The sequence below is a fragment of the Nyctereutes procyonoides genome, unplaced genomic scaffold (genome assembly GCF_905146905.1).
Source record: "Nyctereutes procyonoides isolate TBG_1078 unplaced genomic scaffold, NYPRO_anot_genome, whole genome shotgun sequence".
NCBI lineage: Eukaryota > Metazoa > Chordata > Mammalia > Carnivora > Canidae > Nyctereutes > Nyctereutes procyonoides.
This window is the reverse complement of record NW_026575125.1, coordinates 7,744,946-7,759,478: the sequence shown is the minus strand read 5'-3', so window position 1 is coordinate 7,759,478 and position 14,533 is coordinate 7,744,946. Positions and strand designations below refer to the sequence as shown.

Here is a 14,533-nt window from a genome sequence, read left to right as displayed (position 1 = left end):
TTTTAAGTGGTTATTTCTGCATCAGGTATTTTAAAGAGTATATTATGTTTTACAATTTTCTGCATCTTACAGATTTTCTTTAATAAGTGCTTGTTTTAATTAGAATTAGCAAAAACAAGATATGTCTATTTTTAACATTGATAAGGAGCTAAGAATTCAGATACAATGCATGTTTAGTTATTTTGAATAATAAAGAAAATATTACTTTTTTCGTATGGAGAAGATGTGGAAATACAAATATCACATGAAAAGGTTTTCATCAGGAACGTTTACCATGCCCTGGCCCTGGCTCCTAGAGGGCTAAGCTTCAGATGAAAAAGCAGCCGTGCTTTTCGTGCTTTTCGTGCGCTGCTGCGCTGTTACTGTTCTGCATGTTGCGGCTTGGTGCTGACGTGCTTTTCTACGTCTGTGGCGATCTCCTCCAGTTTCAAGCCATGAAACAGGACTGTTGATTTTATTTGCTTCTTTGCAGGCCTCCAGACGGTGGGGATATTCCGAGTTGGAAGCTCAAAAAAGAGAGTGAGACAAGTAAGTGAAAAGTGAACGCTATCGTGCACATTTCGCTTGACTTTCTTTTTTTTATAATAAATTTATTTTTTATTGGTGTTCAATTTGCCAACATACAGAATAACACCCAGTGCTCATCCCGTCAAGTGTCCCCCTCAGTGCCCGTCACCCAGTCACCCCCACCCCCCGCCCTCCTCCCCTTCCACCACCCCTAGTTCATTTCCCAGAGTCAGGAGTCTTTATGTTCTGTCTCCCTTTCTGATATTTCCCACACATTTCTTCTCCCTTCCCTTCTATTTCCTTTCACTATTATTCATATTCCCCAAATGAATGAGAACATACCCTGTTTGTCCTTCTCCGATTGACTTACTTCACTCAGCATAATACCCTCCAGGTCCATCCACGTTGAAGCAAATGGTGGGTATTTGTCGTTTCTAATGGCTGAGGAATATTCCATTGTATTCACAGACCACATCTTCTTTATCCATTCGTCTTTCGATGGACACCGAGGCTCCTTCCACAGTTTGGCTACTGTGGACATGGCTGCTAGAAACATCGGGGTGCAGGTGTCCCGGCGTTTCACTGCATCTGAATCTTTGGGGTAAATCCCCAGCAGTGCAATTGCTGGGTCGTAGGGCAGGTCTATTTTTAACTCTTTGAGGAACCTCCACACAGTTTTCCAGAGTGGCTGCACCAGGTCACATTCCCACCAACAGTGCAGGACGGTTCCCCTTTCTCCGCATCCTCTCCAACATTTGCAGTTTCCTACCTTGTTAATTTTCCCCATTCTCACTGGTGTGAGGTGGTATCTCATTGTGGTTTTGATTTGTATTTCCCTGATGGCAAGTGATGCGGAGCATTTTCTCATGTGCATGTTGGCCATGTCTATGTCTCCTCTGTGAGATTTCTCTTCACGTCCTTTGCCCATTTCATGATTGGATTGTTTGTTTCTTTGCTGTTCAGTTTAATAAGTTCTTTATAGATCTCGGAAACTAGCCCTTTATCTGATATGTTATTTGCAAATATCTTCTCCCATTCTGTAGGTTGTCTTTGAGTTTTGTTGACTGTATCCTTTGCTGTGCAAAAGCTTCTTATCTTGATGAAGTCCCAATAGTTCATTTTTGCTTTTGTTTCTTTTGTCTTCATGGATGTATCTTGCAAGAAGTTACTGTGGCCAAGTTCAAAAAGGGTGTTGCCTGTGTTCTCCTCTAGGATTTTGATGGAATCTTGTCTCACATTTAGATCTTTCATCCATTTTGAGTTTATCTTTGTGTATGGTGCAAGAGAGTGGTCTAGTTTCATTCTTCTGCATGTGGATGACCAATTTTCCCAGCACCATTTATTGAAGAGACTGTCTTTCTTCCAGTGGATCGTCTTTCCTCCTTTATCGAATATTAGTTGACTATAAAGTTGAGGGTCCACTTCTGGGTTCTCTATTCTGTTCCATTGATCTATGTGTCTGTTTTTGTGCCAGTACCACACTGTCTTGATGACCACAGCTTTGTAGTACAACCTGAAATCTGGCATTGTGATGCCCCCAAATATGGTTTTCTTTTTTAAAATTCCCCTGGCTATTCGGGGTCTTTTCTGATTCCACACAAATCTTAAAATAATTTGTTCTAAGTCTCTGAAAAAAGTCCATGGTATTTTGATAGGGATTGCATTGAACGTGTAAATTGCCCTGGGTAGCATTGACATTTTCACAATATTAATTCTGCCAATCCATGAGCATGGAATATTTTTCCATCTCTTTGTGTCTTCCTCAATTTCTTTCAGAAGTGTTCTATAGTTTTTAGGGTATAGATCCTTTACCTCTTTGGTTAGGTTTATTCCGAGGTATCTTATGCTTTTGGGTGCAACTGTAAATGGGATTGACTCCTTAATTTCTCTTTCTTCAGTCTCATTGTTAGTGTATAGGAATGCCATTGATTTCTGGGCATTGATTTTGTATCCTGCCACGCTACCAAATTGCTGTATGAGTTCTAGCAATCTTGGGGTGGAGGCTTTTGGGTTTTCTATGTAGAGTATCATGTCATCGGCGAAGAGGGAGAGTTTGACTTCTTCTTTGCCAATTTGAATGCCTTTAATGTCTTTTTGTTGTCTGATTGCTGAGGCTAGGACTTCCAGTACTATGTTGAATAGCAGTGGTGAGAGTGGACATCCCTGTCTTGTTCCTGATCTTAGGGGAAAGGCTCCCAGTGCTTCCCCATTGGGAATGATATTTGCTGTGGGCTTTTCGTAGATGGCTTTTAAGATGTTGGGGAATGTTCCCTCTATCCCTACGCTCTGAAGAGTTTTGATCAGGAATGGATGCTGTATTTTGTCAAATGCTTTCTCTGCATCTAATGAGAGGATCATGTGGTTCTTGGTTTTTCTCTTGCTGATATGATGAATCACATTGATTGTTTTACGAGTGTTGAACCAGCCTTGTGTCCCGGGGATAAATCCTACTTGGTCATGGTCGCTTGACTTTCAATTCAGTGACCTCATGCACGGTTCAAGCTTCTGCAAATTCATTTCTGAGTAGCTCTTCTGTATCCTCCCGCCAATTACAGTATAACTGAGTCCCAAGAGGTGAAAGGCAGCTACTCAGAAGCTCAGAGAGGTCGTGATAGAGTTAGGATCAAACACTTGAAAGCAAAACATTTGGATGTGTCCTTGGCAGGTAAAGACCTCTTATTGCAACTGTAAAAGCAGGAGATTCAGAGAGCGCCTAATCAGTAAGGGATAATATGTAGAAAACAATTGTCTAGCACTTGTTTTTACTAAAATGCGATGTGAAGGAGGCCATTAACATTCCCTTCATATAAGATGCTCTGTTTATAGTTTTGCTTTCTCAAAAAGAAATCATCGTTATCATATTTCTGAGGAACCACTGACCCACTGACCCCCAACTCATTTTTCATGTGGGGACCATGCTCCTTCGTCTCCTTCAGTGCCGTGCAACATTCTTGAGACAGAAGTTTGATACTAGACCTTCGGGAAATCTGTCCCCGTGACCGGGCAGGCATCTGTGTTCACGAGGGCATCTTCACAAAAGGCAAACCACCCTTTCTTTGGCTAAAGGAAAATTAAAACGTTATGCTTCCTCTGTTGGGTTCCAACGGAAAGAAGCAAGGAACTCAGCAACTCAAAAAAATGAAGCTAAATGAAAATAATTTCTAGCCGATGAAGCTGAAGATATGTTTGTTCGTATTATTGAAACTAATGGAAATAAATACTTCCCGATACTTCTTTTTTCGTCGAGATAAAAGGGGCTTCCAAAAGGAGTACTTTTTCTGTTTATTTGGTGGGTCCTCTTTATTTCCAATAGTCACATAAGAGACTACTGAGCAACATTTAACATTTCGCAACAGGGCTCGCAAGGAGGAAAATAGCATGATAATAACATTTTGGGGCCCTCTCGCCTGAGCAGAGCTGCAGACTATTTTCAAAACATTATCTTATTGACTCCACCCACCAGCTGTGAGAGTGGCCCCTTCACCCACTTCTTTGTAGGCTTAGAGAAATTAAGAGACTTAATTCAAGACCACACACTTCGCCCCTTGTCTAATTCAAGATCAGTGTTAAATTCAAGATCACACAATTTAGATTAAGCTTCTTTCCACAGTCCATTCTTTCCTCATGTGTGTGCTCAGGACAGAAACGTGGCGTGTTTGAATGATCACGAATGATGGGAGTGGTGCCAAGTGAAGACTTTTTGGTTCTGGCTGCCCGCTGCACACTAATGATGAGTTGCCTGGAATCCGTGGGCAGTTCAGGACAGTAATGGGCATTCTCATCAGGTGGAGAGGTGGCCGGTGTCAGAAATTATTCCTTAGTTATGTCTGGATCCACCGAAGGGAAAACCTTTGCATAGAGATTTATTGAAGGATTATCGAATCAAAATACAATGTGTGGTTATTGAGACTTAGACTTCCAGTGTGCAGTATGCTCTCGCTCACCATTTTATCTCGAACATCACTTCTCAGCACCCTACAGTTTTTATTCAGGACAGTTGTCACAATATTAACAGCTAATTAATCATTTGTGGGATTACCAGGTGCTCACCAGTCTCTCTATTAGGCTGAGAGCTGGGGAAGGGTAGGACGTTGTCTCCTTATTCCCTGGTGTACTTTGAGAGCCTATACCTTGGCCTGGTAGACAGGAAGCTGAATGAATGGATGAGTGAGCGACTGAATCAATAAACTCTTGTAAAAGCTTATTGCATAGAGGAGATTCGTGAACTCACAGAATTATTTCTACAGCAGAAAACAATACATAGGAGAAGTTGAGCTGTCACTCGCAGACATAAGCTGTAGAGTTAGGACTCCCTTCCTCTCACTGTTGTTTTCTTGTTGTCATAAATGACCTCCTGTAATGATTAAGGCAGGGAATCCTTTTGGGAATTGTTAATAAGACTATTTTGACAAATCTCAGACAGCTTTTATTTAGTAATTGTCATCTTTTGAGACTTAGTCACAAATGACTTGTCAGGTTTTTTTTTTTTTAAGGATTTTATTTATTTATTCACGAGAGACACACAGAGAGAGGCAGAGACACAGGGAGAGGGAGAAGCAGGCTCCCTGCGGGGAACCCAATGTGGGACTCAATCCCGGACCTGGGGATCACGCCCTGAGCCAAAGGCAGATGCTCAACCGCTGAGCCACCCAGGCGTCCCCTTGTCAGGGTTTTTAATTTCATCATTTGCAGGGGAAAAAATTTGCTTTCTTGCTGAGTATTTCTGTAAAATGTCAAAATTCCAACCTGGTAGGATCGCTGACATGCAAAACTGCTGTATGATAGATTAATTCCTCCCTCCCACATTTACTGCTGACCTAACCCCTTAGCTCTTCCTCCCAACCTTCTGGATGTCATTATCAAGCCCTCTCCTTGCATCATTAACAGGAAACTTACAGATATAGTTATTTAATAGTGTGTGTGTATATATATATATTTTTTTTTCATGGCTGGGTTGCATAGGCTCTGTAGATCATGGTGACATGTCCTTTTCTTCTCCTTTTTGGTGTCTGTGTAAGCTCAACACTAGATACTGCATGTCACGGCACTTTGTTGGCTGGGTGCTGCACATTGAGGTGTGATGTTATAAGACTGCACTTAAACCATTATTTTTCCAGTTACGCGAGGAATTTGACCGTGGGGTCGATGTGTCTCTGGAGGAAGAGCACAGCGTTCATGATGTGGCTGCCTTGCTGAAGGAGTTCCTGAGGGACATGCCGGACCCCCTTCTCACCAGGGAGCTATACACAGCCTTCATCAATACTCTCTGTGCGTAATACAGCCATTAGTGGGAATGTTCCCTGGATTACTGGGATGCCTGACTCACTCATCGAACCTTGTGCATGTGTTTCCCAATAACTTAAAAAAAAGATTTTATTTATCTATTTGACAGAGAGAACAAGGGGGAGCATAAGCAGGGGTAGTGGCAGGTAGAGGGCGAGGGAGAAGCAGGCTCCCCGCTCAGCAGAGAGCCCAACATGAAGCTCGATCCCAGGACCCCGGGGTCATGATCTGAGCTGAAGGCAGGTGCCCAACCGGCTGAGCTCCCCAGGCGCCCCTTTCCCAATAACTTTTTTTGTTGTTGTTCTCTTATTTATTGGTCTCTCCTGAGTGGGCTATTTGGGGGAATTTTCTGAGATTTACCATGCGGAGAATTAGCAAGAAGACAGTTGAAATAAATAAGAATTTGAGATGCTTTCAAATGACCCTCGCCCAGTAGAGAGTGCTATAAATTGTTGCTTTGGCGTAATGGCAGGAGTTTGCATTCAGTCCGTGCCTAAAAATGAGTTTGCATTTCTGGTACGAGGACGGAGGGAAAGACAGGAACCCAGAGTGAGAAGGGGGGCAGGCAACCTTCCAGGGAAAGCAGGACGGCAGAGGCCGGGGCCAGGACTTCCAGTGTGGCTGCTACAGGCCTGTGGACACAGACCCCACGGAGGAGAGAAGGAGGACGAGGGGGAGGAGGAACAGGCTAGGGCTGTGGCAGTCTCCGTATATTTCTTCCTCCAATGCCACACTTGAGACAGGATCACGAAAGAGAGCAAAGACGCTGTCACTGTGCTGTGTCTTTGGTCATCACCAACAAAACGTCGATTCCTGCATATTGCTCAACAGAAGAGGGCCTCAAATCTGCTATAAACTCAACTTTTTCGAATGTTCCCCAATTCCCAGTCATTGTTAGTAAATATTTACCGACAATGAAGGACTGTGACCCACAAAGTAAATGATGAGTAATGCCAGGGAAGGGAGGGAGAAGAAAGTAAGGGGAACTAAGCCACCTTTCTACCCGGGATGATCATCTCACTCTAGATGTTACATTTCCCCAGGTCTTCTTGATCTTTCTGTCCTCCGCAGGACTGTGTGCTAGACTGCCAAGCCGATGGGAGGATGGGTGGCGTGGCATGTGACTCGCCTGGCTAGTAATCCCTTCTGAAAGCGGTTACCAGGGGCCCCTTCTCGGAAGCTGAGTGGTGGTACCTGACTCAGAATGCCTCCTTTTGCCTTGCTTAGTGTTGGAGCCCGAGGAACAGCTGGGCACCCTGCAGCTCCTCATCTACCTTCTACCTCCCTGTAACTGCGACACGCTCCACCGTCTCCTGCAGTTCCTCTCCATGGTGGCCAGGCATGCCAACGACAACGTCAGCAAAGATGGGCAAGAGGTATGATGCACCCACTGCGGCCCTACATGCTGCGACTCCTCTTGCTTCCGGTGGTGAAAGGGTGGGCCATCAGCCTGATTGGCTGTTTTGCCTGGAGGAAATGACACCTGCCCTTTCCCGACCCAGCTGATGACTTAGAACGAGAACTAGTGCAGGCTTTACTCTGGAGGGACAGTTCCTAAGAGCACATAGGCCATTAACATCCTGTGTTCTAAGAATGCTTCTAAACGGTGCTCTCCTTTTCATGATGGTGACTCATGCAAGACCTTGACTTTCCATTTGTGGGAAGAAGACGAGCAGTGAGCTACAGAGGTGTTTACAGCCATGGAGAAATGGAGTAATGGGGATGGGGGGAAGGCTGTCCTTGTAATTAATTTGATCTGTTTCCGTAATTTGGAGGGCAAATGTGATGTCACCTCATTATTCTTCCAGTTTGTTCCTCAAGCTCCCATCTGCCCTGTAGCTAGAAGTCTAGTGTCCTCCTTTTGAGAGGTCCTTTCTCTCCTTACGCCCTTTTCCTCAAATAGACTGGCTTAATGCCACGGAGAGTCAGTCCTGCTTCCAAATTAGGTGGAGAAGGAACTAGAAGGTCTGATCTGCTCTCACCATGCATCTCGATGCCACAGGGTGTCAGCTGCTGGACAGATTCTGTGCGCAGTCCCATGGGTCCTTCTGGGTTGTTTCCATTGAATCTGGTCCCCATTCAGGCCCTAATGTGACCCCCTTCCCTGTCCATTTGAGGTCCTAGGCTCTGGTTCTCTTAGGTCACCACACATATGCTTCAGGATGTTTTTTGGTTCCACCCTTGGACAAGGGAGACTCTGGCCTCGATTTTAGGTGACCATTTAGGAAGCAACCTATGTAATCTTCACCTTAACAAGAGATCTGTTTCCCTTTTTGGTAGCATGCAGTCAAATTTCTCCTTGACCTTGGATTCCCAGGGTGATCTCAGACCCTTTACTATGCTAACATGCAATGCAAGTCAAACACAAAGAAGCCAGAGGCATTCCAAACTTACCTCACCCCAGAAACTTTTCTTTTAAATTCTTGTTAAGTAGAACTCCATTCTATTGTGGATTCAGTTCTGTATTTATCAATTTTCCTTCCTAAAAATCATGGTCAATTGTTTTTTTTTTTTTACTTTTTCACTTTGATCCAGAAAGGCAATTCTGCATTTCTTATCATCGTCCTCGCTACTGCTATAAGATTGGAACTTTCCTGAGTTAGCCATGTATCATGTATCTCTATCGTAGTTATAATTAGTGAAACTTCTGCTGGCTTCAGGCTTCATAATATGGCACTGACACCTGATTTCAGCAGACACAGCTCTTCCGGGGATATACTATAATTCTCATAATTGTTAAGTGGTTATATTACCCGTCTGGGTGTCATCCTTTATCAGCTACAGATAGAACACAAGCTATAGAATCATCTGCTTAATCATTGGGTAGAGGCAGAGCCCTGTCTGTGTTCCAAGGCGTGCCAGTTGCTTCTCTGATGCTTCTGAAGTACGATGCGAGTAGTCAGGTCTTAGGTGACCAAGGAGGCGTTGAGGAAAGCAGAAAGTCCAATTGAAGTCACTTTTGCTTTTTTAGAATCGTTTTCAGATACACGTCCAAATGCTGAACAAGACTCCATCGCCTGTGCCAAAAAGAAGAAACTCCTCTTGGATGGGTACAAACCCAGCTTGGCAGGCTGGAATACTAGCTAGCATTTCTCTGTCTCCTACCTCGTGCTGGCTGCATGCATGACAGTTAATCCTCCACTACACAAGGCAGATACCGTTGCTCCCATGTTTCGGAGGTGGAAGCTGAGGACTAGAGGGGTTAAGTAACTCAGCCAGTGTCCCACAGGGAGCTCCACTTACGGTTGCGCAGGTTGCGCATTTGTGCATTTCACAACTCAGGGGGCGGTGCCATGGACCCCACAGGCACTGTGGATCTGCACGGTTAGTAGGACAATATCCCAGAAGATGGCAGGAAAATATGTTGAGGAAGGGGCCCCTTTTTCTAATTCACACAAAACTGTCACATGGATAGTGGTAGGGTCGATCCAGTGACCAGTAAAGTCGTAGCTGTGGCTCAAACCCAAACTGGTCTCGTTTACTAAGAGCAGAAATCTGGAACAGGAATTAGGAGAACCCCTCCACTGGGGGGGGGTCTAGTTCAGGGTTTCCCAGCCTCCCTATGATTGATATTTGAGGCCAGGTAACTGCTGGAGGGGCTGCCCTGTGCATTAGGGATGCTTTAGCAGCATCCCCGGCCTTTACACACTTGACACCAGTAGCAGCTCCCCACCGCACCCCAGTTATGACAACCAAAAGCATCTCTAGACGTTTCCAAGTATCCTGTGGGGGGTGGTAGGAGGGGGCAAAGTCCCCCTGATTGAGAGTGCTCGGTCACTTTATAACGAACTGACCATGTGTTCTTGGAGAAATCTGTTAACCTTCCTAAACCTGACTTTCCTTATCTGAACTTTGTGGATAAAATTCTTCACCTGGCCCTGCACTGTGGCTCAGAAGACAAGTTTACTCTAAGGAATATGAAAATATCCTGGTAACAGCAGCGTTGTACAGGGAAGCAAGAGTTTGCGAGTGTTTCTAGCCACTCTTGACCTAAACCTTGAGTCAGAACGAAGGACTGGTAATCAAAGGTTGGGGCAGCAGGGGAAATAGGAGGAGAGGCGGCTTCGGTGGAATGGTGAGAAGTCACAGGCAGACGGGTAGCCCACGCAGCCGTCTGAGATCGGAGTAAAGGCTGTGGAGTGGGAAGGTCGCGATGAGGTATGGGGGCAATTAGGCTGTGTTCACAGAGTGCTGAATGCCTTCGTAAGGGGTGGGTGCTTCTTTCTTTAAGGCCCGAATATGTGGAGGGATTCCACTAAGGATTCCACTACCCCCATGCTGTAGATCGGTTAGAGGCAGGGAGAGAGCGAGTTGGGAAGCTTGTGTGTGCACAGCCATGCGGAAGACAACAATTCACATTGTCACTGTCCAGGCAACAGTGACCTCGGCGTTTGGCTCACATCCATCCTGAGCACCTATCTAGTTCCTCTAGACGAGTGAGTGTCGTTTGGGAATTGTCGCCTTACTGTTCCTGGGAGGCTGTGGCCTCTCGGAGGTGGAGGAGGTGAGGACACGGGGCGAATATAGAATTAGGAGAGGCAGTGCAGAGTCACTCCAGAGCTTCGGAGAGAAAGTGGTGAACATGGGCCAGAGAAGTTTGGAGTGCGCAGGGATGGGCGTTAGCTAAAGACCCCTCTGGTAGAAGTTAAGAGTAGAAGGAGAGGAGCCAGAGAGAGAGCCAGAGAGAGGTTGTTTGCTTAATATTTTGTTGGTGGCTTGGCATGAGCACAGGGAGAATAGAGGGTGGATGCCCTGCAGTGAGGTAAAACTCGAACTGTAAAACACACTCAAGAAACAGAGCAGTTGGGGCACCTGGGTGGCTCAGTGGTTGAGCCTCTGACTTCGGCCCAGGGTGTGATCCCGGGATCTTGAGATCAAGTCCCGCATCGGGCCCCCTGCATGGAGCCTGCTTCTCCCTCTGCCTGTGTCTCTGCCTCTCTGTGTGTCTCTCATGAATAAATAAATAAAATCTTTAAAAGAAAAAAAACAACAGAGCAGTTTTCAACTTTTTCTCTTCCCTCTCTGCTGGTTGGAGTCAGATGTGTTCTCTCCCTGCTGGGTAGTTGTTATGGCTTGGAACACGAAGAAACAGAGCCAGAGCATCAAGGGGAGGCACACACGCTGTGTCAGCGCCTTGCCGCATGACCCTATGTCTACAAAATAGAGGAAGAGGGAAGAGAACAGGGTTGGGTGGGGGAGGTCTGAGCTCCCTCCTCTAGAAAATGAGCATCATATTTGCTTTCGGATTGGCACTTCCAACTTACTGCATCATTGACTAATAGGATGTTAGAGACTTTGGAAAGAAGGGCATGAGAAAATTTGTTGGCGGGACAATCAGTGCTTTTCTTAGGAAAATCAAATCACGGTGTTGCACTCTCTGGGTTTGCTTTGTCTCTTTCCATTTTATTTGCTTTGCTCCTCGAGGAAAAGAGAAATTCCCAAATGTAAGAAAGATTTCATTTCTTCTCGAGAGAATATTGCAGGAGCATAATCGAAACCTCTCGGGCAGTGGTTTTGCCAGTTGTCCAAGAACCCTTGGACGTGGTATTGCAGGGGAAATGTGGTGTGAAGATGCGCTTGGCTGGTGAGAGGGCCCGTAGCTGGCCTTCGGTTCCTCAAAGGGTCTACGAGGCAGAAAAGAAGTTCCAAGCCACCAACAGAAAGCTGGGCTTACAGATCTCTGAGGAGGTGCATACCTGCAGGAAATGGGTGGTCGGCTCCTGAACTGGAGCAGGCCCAGTGCCTCGCTCTCCTCACCCTGATCCCGGCCCCGCTTTAAAGTTTAGTCTTCTCATTGCCCCACACTGACAGAGGCCACCGGGGAGGCTGACCCGTGGGAGGCACAGGCTCCGGAGGAAGATGCAGGGTGGCTTCCCGGCTCCACCCGCCTCCTGGCTCCAGGCTCTGGGCATCACTTCCCTGTCTATAAAAAAGGACAACAGCCCAGCTGCTTCGTGAGCTTATAGTGCAAAAGAATCAAAACAGCCTGTGGAAAGTTCCTGGTTGGGTGGCTGTAGGTGCTAGACTTGTAATAAATGTGAGCGACTCATATTAGGTTTAGAAAGGATCTAGGATGCTTCTTTAGCGAGGACAAAGTTGTTCCTTTAATTTTTAAAAAGATTTTTATTTTTTCATGAGAAACACGCAGAGAGAAGCAGAGACATAGGGCAGAGGGAGAAGCAGGCTCCCTGTGGGGAGCCCGATGTGGGACTCGATCCCGGGACCCCGGGATCATGACCTGGGCTGACAGCAGACGCTCAACTGCTGAGCCACCAGGGCGTCCCTAAAGCTGTTTCTCTAATTGGCTGGCTAAAGATTAACTAATGAACTGACCCCAAGTGCACGTGCTGTTACCTAGACACAGAGCTACCTAGATGCTGAACCACGAGCAGCCAAGGTGGAGGCTGTCTGGCTCCACAAGTCAAGTTCCGATCTCAAAGACGGTAAAATAAAAACAAATCAGAACAAAACAAAAAAGCGTTAACAAACCACAGCAGCACACTCTGCAGCTGGAATCTGTGTGCCATTTTACAGACGGATTGGATTGCGTTCCCAGAATAGCAACAGGAGAAGGAGGGAACGGAAACAGAGTTCTGGACTGTCCTTGTGCTAAACATTCTTTTAGAAGAAAACAAAACTCTCCTATTTGTGAATGTTAGCCAAAAAAAAAAAAAAAAAAAAAAAAGGGAAAACCCTGCTATGACTTTAAGAGGGGAAGGGGAAACACTCCAAGATGGATTTGAAAATGACACACATTTGATTTGATCCTCAAAATTTCCAGGAAGCCATAAATTTCCAGGAAGAGAAATGAAAAATCAAATGAAAAAAAAAAACGGCAATTGTATATCAATGAAGTAAAACGAAGACAAAATGATTGAACAGTCATACATAAAGAGGACTTGCGTGAAAATTCCCAGTGTTTACCACGTGAAAGTGTTTCACTTGGCAGGAGACCCCAAAACAGGCTCACCTTCTAAAAATAGCGAGTGCCCTGTGCCACGCTGGGATCGCAGGGCCCACTAGCTGCCAGCTCAGGGCTCCCCAGGACACGGGTAGGGCCCGGAGTACCTCGTGGCTGTGATGAGGCCTCGCAAATTCTGTGCTGTGCACCCAGGTGCCTCTCAAAGGCTGTGCGCATCTTCCCAGGCCTCGGATCCCCACTGAGCAGCTACAGTTCCTATACTTAGCCCCGTGTTCCTAGATTTTCAACTAATATCAACAAGAGAAAGAAAAATTTGCCTAGACCAGTGGTTCTTAACCCGGGACAGTTGTGCCCGCTGGGGACATGTGGCAATGGCCCTTGCCTCCCTTTCCTGCAGAACCCTCTGCCACACTAGGGGGTGCCTTGGTGTATTTTACATGTCTCTGTCTTTGCATATGGTGTTCTTCCAACTGTGAAATTGTCCCTTGTCTCAGCTCCTCTGCTCTTCAGCCTGACAAACTCTGTTCTTCCTTCATGGTTTTGTGCAAATGTTGCCGTCTCTTTGGAGTGTCCCTGGGGCGTCCAGAGTTGATGGCTTCATACTCTGGACTCACTCCTTGTGATTGACAGGTTTATTTCCCCTCTGGGAAGTGCACTCTTTGAAATAAGGACTGTACCGTGGTCATTGTTGGAAAACTTGTAAATAATTAGAATCTGTGAAAACTGTGTAGCCTACGGTAGGTCCTGAGTGTGTGATTTAGTAGAGGGATGATGGATTGATGGATGCAGGGATAGATGGAGGGCTGGCGGGCTGGTTGGATGGATGGATGGATGGACGGACGGACATCAGCATTTCTTTTTATAAAATCTTTTAGATTTTATTTATTTATTCACAAGAGACAGAGAGAGAGAGAGAGAGAGAGAAGCAGAGACACAGGAAGAGGGAGAAGCAGGCTCCCCGCAGGGAGCCTGACGTGGGACTCGATCCCGGGTCTCCAGGATCACACCCCGGGCCGAAGGCAGCACTAAACCACTGAGCCACTCAGGCTGCCCGACATCAGCATTTTTTAAAAGCAGGCAGGGTAGACATTTTATATAGTACCAGTTTCACAACAAATAACTTAGAGATGTAAAATCGTACTTCATATGCTATCAAGGGGCACCTGGGTGGCGCAGTCAGTTAAGCGTCTGCCTTCAGCTCAGATCATGACCCCAGGGTCCTGGGATCGAGCCCTGAGTTGGGCTCCCTGCTCAGCGGGGAATCCACTCCTCCCTCTCCCCCTGCCTCTCTCTCTCTCTTTTTCTTTTTTTTTCTTTTTTCTTTTTTTTATTTTTTTCTCTTTTTCAATAAATAAATAAAATCTTTAAAAAATAGATGCTGTCGACATGACCGCCGAGCTATGAGAGTCAATCCGAGACATGAAGCAAAAGGAAAATGCTGGTGCTCCCCATGGACTCTTGGTGATGGAGCCCTTGCAGGGTGATGGAGCCCTTGCAGGGGGGAAAAGGAAAAAGGTCCCTTGATTACTGAGCCACCCAGCAGTTTGAAGAGCGAAAATAACACCAGTCCTTGTGTTGTCCACTCTTACAGGTCACCGGGAACAAAATGACTTCTCTCAACTTGGCCACCATATTTGGACCCAACCTGCTGCACAAGCAGAAATCATCAGACAAAGAATTCACCGTCCAGAGCTCAGCCCGGGCTGAGGAGAGCACGGCCATCATCGCTGTGGTACAGAAAATGATTGAAAATTATGAAGCCCTGTTCATGGTAAGTGGCTCTTCCCAATAAGCTGCCTTGTGACGCTCTTGGGTGACATG

The 14,533-nt window shown here is 46.0% G+C and overlaps 1 protein-coding gene across 3 annotated transcripts in view; it reads left to right on the top strand.

Moving 5' to 3' along the window:
• Positions 1-14,533, top strand: part of ARHGAP6 (Rho GTPase activating protein 6) — a 488,580-nt gene that overhangs the window by 442,215 nt on the left and 31,832 nt on the right. For all 3 annotated transcript variants that reach the window (XM_055338929.1, XM_055338930.1, XM_055338931.1), the window contains exons 6-9: positions 473-528; positions 5,625-5,775; positions 7,018-7,166; positions 14,304-14,483. In XM_055338929.1, the coding sequence (XP_055194904.1) occupies positions 473-528; positions 5,625-5,775; positions 7,018-7,166; positions 14,304-14,483 (536 nt within the window). The remainder of the gene's footprint in view (positions 1-472; positions 529-5,624; positions 5,776-7,017; positions 7,167-14,303; positions 14,484-14,533) is intronic.